Source organism: Odocoileus virginianus, chromosome 6, assembly GCF_023699985.2.
Source record: "Odocoileus virginianus isolate 20LAN1187 ecotype Illinois chromosome 6, Ovbor_1.2, whole genome shotgun sequence".
Taxonomy (NCBI): Eukaryota; Metazoa; Chordata; class Mammalia; order Artiodactyla; family Cervidae; genus Odocoileus; species Odocoileus virginianus.
Genome location: NC_069679.1, coordinates 81,281,674 through 81,291,380, shown reverse-complemented (window position 1 = coordinate 81,291,380; position 9,707 = coordinate 81,281,674). Strand labels below are relative to the sequence as shown.

Below are 9,707 nucleotides of genomic sequence, written 5' to 3'. Positions count from 1 at the left end.
TATACGAGGAAAGGAACGGTCCCTTGATGACCTTCCACAAATAAAAGGCACATCAACTCTGAGAAACGAATTCTTCATTAAATGAAAAAAATGAAAGTGTCATATCAGAATACATTTATAATTGCATATTACATTTAGAATAAATATCTTATTTTTTAAAACTGAAAAAATATAAAATTAAATGTAGGCTTGCCAGTGGCTCGGCAGGTAAATAATCTGCCTGCAATGCAGGAGGCCCAGGAGATGTAGGTTCGATTCCTGGGTCAGGAAGATCCCCTGTAGGAGGAAATGGCAACCCACTTCAATATTTTTGCCTGAAAAATCCTACAGACAGAGGAGTCTAGTGGGCAAAAGTCCAAAGGGTTGCCAAGAGCTGGACACTACTGAGCATGCATTATTATAATATTGCTATGTAGTTTATTAGTCACTATTAATGAAAGGCAACTGTTTTTAATACAAAGACATAGATTCCTGTATGGCAGTCTATGGTTTCAGCCTAGAGTAGCTGTAAGGTCCTTGCTACATCTAGATGCTGGGTTAGAGGAATCCTTATTAGTCTTGTGGTTGTATATTTTAGAAATAGAATCTCTTTCTAAACTGAGCATCTGAGAATTAGGCCTAGTTTACTCCACATTGTATTTACTTAGATTTATTATAATAAAGGACAGACTTATTTAGTTCTGAAACATCTAGGAAAGATTAAATACATGTTGAAGAGAGGGAAGATTTTTCAGAAGATTTATTCAGTAAGTCACTGTGGCTACAATATGGTTTCTGGAATGTCAAAACCACCTTGATGAGCTAGTTTACTTAAAACTATGTGTCTTTCTGAATATAACAAGCTTTCTATCAGGCAGAGAAAAAGATGAGTGGTGACAAAAAAGGCCTCAAGTATACATGTAAACTTTGGTTTATACTAATATTTTGAATTTTAGTATATGAAATTATATCTAGAAATTACCTTGTTAATCTCTCTAATATTAATTTCACAGACAGTGTTAACTAGAAATTATCAGATTTTTCCAGGTGAATTCTATTTACATGAGACTTAAGAGTCTATTGATGAAGATGAGAGAGGAGAGTGAAAAAGTTGACTTAAAATTCAGGAAACTAAAAAAAAAAAAAAAAAAATTTCAGGAAACTCAAACAGGGCCTCTGTATCAACTAGAGAGTTGGGATGGGGAGGGAATTTCAAAACAGAGGGGATATGTATATATCTATGGCTGATTCATGTTGGTGTTTGACAGAAAACAGCAAAGTTCTGTAAAGCAATTATCCTTCAATAAAAAAAAATCATTTTTTTAAAAGTTTTAAAAAATTCAATATTCAAAAATGAATACCATGGTATCCAGTCCCATTACTTCATGGCAAACAGATGGGGAAACAATGGAAACAGTGATAGACTTTATTTTGTTTGGCTCCAAAGTCACTGCATATGGTGACTGCAGCCATGAAATTAAAAGATGCATGCGCCTTGGAAGAAAAGCTGTGACAAACCTAGACAGTGTATTAAAGAGCAGAGACTTTGTCAACAAAGGTCCGTATAGTCAAAGCTAGGGTTTTTCTACTAGTCATGCATAAATGTAAGAGTTGGACCATAAAGAAGACTGAACACTGAAGAAGTGATGTTTTTGAACTGTAATGTTTGAGAAGACTCTTGAGAGTCCCTTGGACTGCAAAGAGGTCAAACCAGTCAGTCCTAAAGGAGATCAACCTGGGATATTCATTGGAAGGCCTGATGTTCAAGCTGAAACTCTGATACTTTGGTCACCTGATGCGAAGAGCTGACCCATTAGAAAAGTCCCTGATGCTGGTGAAGACTGAATGTAGGAGAAGAGAATGATAGAGGATGAGTTGGTTGGATGGTATCACTGACTCAATGGACATGAGTTTGAGCAAACTGGGAGATGGTGAAGGACGGGAAAGCCAGGCGTGCTGCAGTCCATGGAGTCGCAAAGAGTCTGACACGACTGAGTGACTGAACACCAATAACATCCATTAGATATCTAATTTTGAGTAAATTTTCCCACATAATATTGAAGACTCCTGTACTAGTAACATGATAAACATATTCAAGGGCATAACAGTTCTTGAAAGCAATCTGAATATGGAAATTATTTTCTTTAGGTACTTGTATTCAAAACAAAAGTTAGCACATAAAATTACTCCTCAGTGTTCTGAGAAAAGAGGAACTGATTTTTTAAAATCCTAAAAATCTCAAAAGTTCTATTATTTTAAACCTTAATAAGTTTTTCTATAAAAAGTGACCATCCTATCTTGGAGAAATTAATTTTCTAGTAATCTCTCTTGCTAAAGTTGGCAGTAGTTAAATAGTCATTATAAAAGCAGGTTAACCAGATTGTTTTTTTCTGTAGCAGCAGCAGTACTATTTATTACAAGTCCCTTATAAACTAAAGGTAACATAAATGGTCTTTCCCATCTTTCTTTTAAATTGCCTGACTCTCAAGGTATAGGATTAGACTTATTCAGATGAGGAGGTTCCTAGTGGTTCTGATGGTAAAGAATTCACCTGCAATGTGGGAGACCTGGGTTTGATCCCTGGGTTAGGAAGATCCCCTGGAGAAGGGAATGGCTGCTACCCACTCCAGTATTCTGACCTGGAGAATTCCGTGGACTAATTAAGATGAGGCTTCAAATGATGTGGTTACATAAACTATTTAAATGGAGAAAAGATTTAAGAGAGAAAAATATTACACAGTTCAGTTCAGTCACTCAGTCATGTCCGACTCTTTGCGACCCTATGGACTGCAGCACACCAGGCCTCCCTGTCCATCACCAACTCCTGGAGTTTATTCAAACTCATGTCCATTGAGTCGGTGTTGCCATCCAACCATCTCATCCTCTGTTGTCCCCTTCTCTTCCCGCCTTCAATCTTTCCCAGTATCAGGGTCTTTTCAAATGAGTCAGTTCTTTGCATCAGGTGGCCAAAGTATTGGAGTTCCAGCTTCAGTATCAGTCCTTCCAATGAATATTCAGGACTGCTTTCCTTTAGGATGGACTGGTTTGATCTCCTTGCAGTCCAAGGAACTCTCAAGAATCTTCTCCACACCACAGTTCAAAGCATCAATTCTTCAGTGCTCAGCTTTCTTTATAGTCCAACTCTCACATCCATACATGACTACAGGAAAAACCATAGCTTTGACTAAATGGACCTTAGTTCCCAAAGTAATGTTTCTACTTTTTTAATATGCTGTCTAGGTTGGTCATAACTCATTAATTTATCTAACCAGTCTGTCACTAATTCATTCTTCTTCTAAGAATACGTGATATGGTGTTTTTCCTTCTATGACCAAATATCTTAGTGAGGAAGACAGATGATAAAATAAAGAGTGGAAAAACTAGTACATAAATAAGACAATGTCAAGTACTGAGAGATAAGTAGTATGCTCATGTGAGTAGAGAAGAAATAGGAGTGACTATTTTGGATTAGGTGGATTAGGGAAGAAGTTACTATCTGAGTAGATGCAAGCAAGAAGGAAGAGGTTGAAGTTTCTTTTTTTTTTTCCTAGTGAAAGAGATTTCCAAAAGAATTGGAAACACTCTTAGTATGTTTGAGAAACAAAAACAAACAAACAAAAAGCCCAGGTGGTTAAACTATAATAGGCAAACTTAAAATAAACAAACAAAAAACACAAGAGATAGCATTTCAGTGAGTCAGGGACCAGATCATAGTGTGGGGAGTAGTCTATTGAAAGGAATTGGAATTATTTTAGAAGTTTAGAAATAAAATTTTATATTAAAATAGTCACACTGACTATTGGATGAAAGAATATATATCATTGTTAGGAACAAAAGTGACAAAAGTGAGACAAATTAGGAAACCCCCATAATCAAGGCAAGAGATAGTGGTTTGGTTGGGAAAATAGCAGTGAAAGTCATAAAGATAGATTTGGGATATATTTCAGTGCTGTATCATTTTCTAAAATTGAAAATACCTGGTAAAGAGTAGGTATAAGTGAAATGTCAAATGTTAGGCTAAAACCATATTAAGATTAAGATGCCTGCTAGATCTAAGTAGTCATGTCAAGCAGAGATTTAGATAGGTGACTATGGAAGGAGATTAAAATTCAGAAGGCTTTGATGTTTTTAAAGCTATATATCCCAGGGCAAATGAATATAAAGGGACAAAAAGATGTTCTACTTTCAAGCTCTGAAGCTCTATAACATTTAAAGCTTGCAAAAACAATACTTACATAAAGACTGGTCAGTGAACTTAAATTTTTAAAACATATATCAAAAGACAGATAGCTTGATCAATGGGCTTCCCAAGTTGCACCAGTGGTAAGGAACACACCTACCAATGAAGGAGATATAAGACACATGGGTTCAAGTCCTGGATTGGAAAGATCCCCTGGAGGAGGGCAGGACAACCTGCTCCAGTACTCTTTTCTGGAGAATCTCACGGACAGAGGAGCCTGGCAGTCTATGGTCCATAGGGTCGCAAAGAATCAGACAGAACTGAAGTAACTTAGCATACATATACACAGCATGATCAACTGCTGTAGAAAAATCAAGTATCATGACTGACATTTGGTCACTAAATACTGGACTGGCAAAGTATAGACACACAAATATTAATAAAGGTGACCTAGAGGAGTTTGACTGGAAAAAAAATTCAACTGTAGCTGACATAAAAAAAAAAAAGAAGTAAAGGGTGAAAACATTAGTAGACTATCCAAAATATAACTGAAAAGCAATCACAAATAGCATGGTCTCATTGAAAATACTGGAAAAAATAGTTCATCTTTTTCAAATTTTCATCATTCAACCAGAAAATTCATCATAATAGTAAATAGATTATAAAGTCATTTGACCAAGAACAATGAACGCGTATAAAACTGTAATTGATTTGAGGAATGTCAAATTCAATTTATCAGTCATGGAAAAAGAAAACAAAAATGAAAGAATAATTTAAGAAGGTTTTGGAAAACAATTATACATAATGAATAACTGGAATATTTAGGAGGTGAACTGTAAAACCAGTAACTTTTTGAGTTCAAGGACATCTTTACTATCTTTGAAAGTGCAGTCTAGAGGAGTTCAATAGGATGTTATGGTTAGAACATGAAGATAACTTTTGCATTTAAAATTACTTAGTCAATACTCTAATGGCCTATGTGGGAAAATAATCTAGAAAATAATAGATACATATATGTGTATAACAGATGAATATGTATAACACCTGAACTAACAGAACACTGCAAATCAGCTATAGTCCACTAAAATGTTTTATTAGTAATAAAATTACTTAGAATTGTAACTGGTTTCTCTCAAGGCCAAATCCAACAGAAGTTTTAAAATGTCCTTAAAATTTATCTACCTTTTGTTCAAATTAGACCTTCTTCCTGAGTGTCTTTCCTACTATAATTTTAATGAGGAACTGTGGGTTGAAAAAACCTATATACCTTTTCATAATTTGGGGGGGATATAGAGTCAAACTAGAAGACTTCTAAGTCTTTTTCTACCTATGAGTCTAAGGCTATAACGTGAATAATTTAGAGCCCTTTAGACTATTTTCATCTTCTTCCAAGGTGTTGTTCCATGGCCTCATCCATTATAAGGCATTTAATTTGAGACTGATTACAGCCATCTGTGATAAGGTCATGCCGTTTAAGTTTCATACTAGGAACTGATCAAGAGAATTATTGAGTTTGATATACATTAAGTAAAAAATATTGGCATTTTGCCTGTTTCATAAATTAGCCTACTTAGTAGAAGGAACAGAAATTTGATGTAGAATACTGACAAATTTTGTACTTTGTCATTAAATACCTATTTTATGTATGATTTAAAAATTCTGAGTAGAACTGCTGAACTATGTATCATACAGAAAAAGGAAATCTGTTATTTTTTTCCCTTTAAATTCAACATAACTACATTTTTACTGATCATTCAGCTAAAAGGCTAAATGTCAACTTTTCAAAAGTGAAAAATAGCTAATTCATTCTGCACTTAAAGTTTTGGATTACTCTGAGGTATGGGGAAAAAAGCTGATTAATTATTAGAATTACTACTAAAGGTGAGATATTTGGATCCTCTCCAGTTTTATGATTTTATGAGACTATAAAATCATTTGATTGATTGCAGTTTCTTTAAAAATTCATAATTCCCAAAGTGGTTCACATTCATGGAGTATCTTCTGATTGGAGGGGATTATTTTTCATTTCATTATTACTATTCATAATACTAAACTACCATTTTTAGTACTATATTAGGCCACGTATTAAGTTTTTATATAGAGTCCTAAAAACCATCCTACATTTTTTTTTTATTCTTATCCAGATTTTATAGATGAGAAAGTTGGATCTGGGAGAAATTAAATAGCTTGTATAAGATTCTCTAGTTTTTAATAAGTTAAGATTTCAACCCACAGTACATACCTGACTTCAAAGCTCATGTTCTTCTAGTTATGCATTGCCAAATCATAATAGAATAATCCATGAGAACATTTTTCAGGAAGATAGGTTAGTATTTCAGACTGTCTATATTGGACAGGCTAATAAGCCGACTAAAACTTTCTCTTAAGGATGACCAATTCTGTTGTAAAGTTTAGGCAACATGTATGATGCAGGGACACCAAACCGAGAGGAATAAAAGCTAGAATGAGCCGCGCCACCGCCGCTGTGGGCTGGGCGGACTCACGTGACTCACGCGGGCCAGATCTGGAGAGGCTGGCAGCACTGAGGAAGCGGCGGCGGCGGCCGAGGAGGCGACAGCAGCCGGGAGGTAGCGGCCTGGCGAAAGACCGGCCGGCTGCCCTCTCGGACAGCCGTGGCGAAAGAGAAAAATGGCGGAGGCTTCGGCGGCCGGGGCCGGCGCGGGCTCTGCGGTTGCCGCTCACCGGTTTTTCTGCCACTTTTGCAAGGGCGAGGTCAGCCCCAAACTACCGGAGTATACTTGTCCCAGATGTGAATCAGGTTTTATTGAAGAAGTGACAGATGATTCCAGTTTTTTAGGTGGTGGCAGCAGCACATCAACACAGTTTTCAGAGTTCTGGGACCGTTTGGACCCCACGATGTTTTTCCAAGATTTTAGACCCTTTCTAAGTAGCAGTCTACTGGACCAAGATAACAGAGCCAATGAGAGGAGTCACCAAACTCACTCTGACTTCTGGGGTCCAAGTCGGCCTCCACGGCTGTCAATGACTCAGAGATACAGATCTCGAGGAAGTACTCGTCCTGAGAGATCCCCAGCTTTTGAAAGAGTACTACAACAGATCATTGCAGGATTCATTCCTGGATCCCCATTTTCTTGGAGCGGGATGCTGCACTCCAACCCCGGGGACTATGCCTGGGGTCAGACAGGGCTTGATGCCATTGTAACCCAGCTTTTAGGACAACTGGAAAATACAGGGCCTCCCCCAGCTGACAAGGAAAAGATCACATCTCTTGCAACAGTGACAGTAACTCAGGAACAAGTTGATAAGGGCTTAGAGTGTCCTGTATGCAAAGAGGATTACACAGTTGAGGAGGAAGTCCGGCAGTTACCTTGCAACCACTACTTTCACAGCAGTTGTATTGTGCCATGGTTAGAACTGCATGACGCGTGTCCTGTATGTAGGAAGAGCTTAAATGGTGAGGACTCTACTCAGCAAACACAGAGCTCGGGGGCTTCTGCAAGCAGCAGATTTAGCAGTGACAGCCAACTCCATGACCGATGGACTTTCTGAGACTAAAGAGCATGTCTGAGCCAGGGCCATGGTAGACCTATCCCAGCTATTAATTGTATCAATGCAAAAAAAATAGTAGGTGGATTTAGGAATCACTTAAGAAACCCTAACTCATAATATTAATTCACTGAGTGTTTTTCTTCTCTAAATTTAAAGTTAGTGTCTACAGATGGAATTGTATCTAGAACCAAATGCCTCTTGTTCCTGAATTCAGAGTGATAATTTTGTTAAGTGTGAAACTTAATTATGTGGGTTTCCCCTGCTAGAATAGAATTGGTTAATTATGTGGGTTTCCCTGCCAGAATAGAATTGGTTCCTTAAAGTCTGCCTAGGGTCTTGCTGTCTGTCATGTTACCTTGTGATGGTTGTTTCCACCTCTTTCTTCAATGTCCACCGTCTTTAGTGTACTTTATAGTAAATACAGTGGAACCAGAGCCCTAAAGTCCTGCTGATAAAGTGCTTCTGTTTTAATTGTACAAAAGCGTCTACTCTTGGCCACATTCGCCATGGAGTGAGGTAATGTTAAATCAGGAATATGAGACTATTGATTTTTTTTTCCCTTAAATCTTTAGAGAGCAAATCAAAACAAAGTTACGGGGGGAAGGCTTCTAATTGTACTCTTTGGTTTTCTCATTTTCATTTTTAAAGACTACTTCGTAAGATGCAGCTTCTGTAGAAACCAACATGACAAATGACATGTCTTAAGAGTTTTATGTTGGTAGGAATCTGATTCTGGTTCCTTTTTGGGAATAAGTTGGGCAGGATAAAGGCTCAGAAAGACAGATGTTTGAAATCTCTGGTTCTAAGGTTTTTTAGTGATTCTCAACTCATTGTTTATCCTGGGGACCTTAAAGTAATTTCCCTCACAGAAATAGGATTATTTTATTACTGCTTCTACAGCTAATTCATATTTTTTTTTTTTATAATTCATTGGTCTTCAGGAATTGAGACTTTATGTTGTTTCATTTTAATTTTTAAAGTCCATTTATCATCTCTGAAACCTTTTTGTTTGCTTGGTTCTGGCTTTACTCGCAGTCATATTGATTTTTGTGATCATGCTGAAACAACTTAGCCTAGGAGAGATAGGCCGCCTTTTTTCAGCCTTTTTTTCCCATGTACATGCACATGCTCTTTGGTGCATTTAAGTGTTTAAAGTTGAATAAATGAAGAAGCTTAAAAAAAAAAAAAAAAAAAAAGCTAGAATGGACAGCACAGTATAATTAGACATCAATGGGCATTTACTCTTGACTCTAGGAAAACTTCTCTAAGCACTCCTCCTCTGACCCTGTGAATGCCGATGTGTGTATGTGTGTTTGTGTGCGTATGCCACTCTTGTGCTGAGCAGTTTTGGTTTTTAGCTCTTACCTCACACAATGGAAATTTCTTGTATTGGGATAATATGATTCAAATAATTAGCCAATTGCTTCTCATTTTGTGTGTTGCTTACTTTTATTTCATGGCCCTGACCTTTAACATATCCCCAATTAAAAGCAGGTCTCTTTCTGATTTTTGAGCATCATAAATCAAACCCTGAAAAAAAAATAATAAATTGAACCCTGAACACACCTAACAGGGACATATAGTCAGTAGAGAAATCTGGTGTGTCAAAGTGAGCCCTTGAAAACAGCAAAAAGGGACAATTTAACAAAACCCATGTGAAAAACTTTTCATACTAGAAGGAATAGATGTTCCCTTAACTGCTTGTGGGGATGGATAAAATATGGGGTAACTAGTGGACCTACAAAGTGAAAGCGTCAGTCACTCAGTCGTACCCAACTCTTTGTGACCCCACGGGCTATAGCCCGCCAGGCTCCTCTGTCCATGGAATTCTCCAGGCAAGGATACTGGGATGGGTTGCCATCCCCCTCTACAAGAGGTCTTCCTGATCCAGGGATCAAGCCCAGATCTCCTGCATTACAGGGAGATTCTTTACCATCTGAGCCAGCAGGGAAGCGCTACACCCTCCCCAGTATTTTGGCGATGTGTGAGTCACAGCAAGACACAAGTTCGGGGAAAG

The 9,707-nt window shown here is 37.5% G+C and overlaps 1 protein-coding gene across 1 annotated transcript; it reads left to right on the top strand.

Moving 5' to 3' along the window:
• Positions 1–6,632: 6,632 nt before the first annotated feature.
• On the top strand, positions 6,633–8,132 carry LOC139035697 (E3 ubiquitin-protein ligase RNF115). The gene has a single exon (XM_070469736.1). The coding sequence runs from the start codon at positions 6,809–6,811 to the stop codon at positions 7,688–7,690; it is 882 nt and encodes a 293-aa protein (XP_070325837.1). The 5' UTR covers positions 6,633–6,808; the 3' UTR covers positions 7,691–8,132.
• The last annotated feature ends 1,575 nt before the right edge of the window (positions 8,133–9,707 follow it).

What these genes read in the sequence shown, in the direction of transcription:
- LOC139035697 (XM_070469736.1), top strand. Translation starts at nt 6,809, where the DNA reads ATGGCGGAGGCTTCGGCGGCCGGGGCCGGCGCGGGCTCTGCGGTTGCC.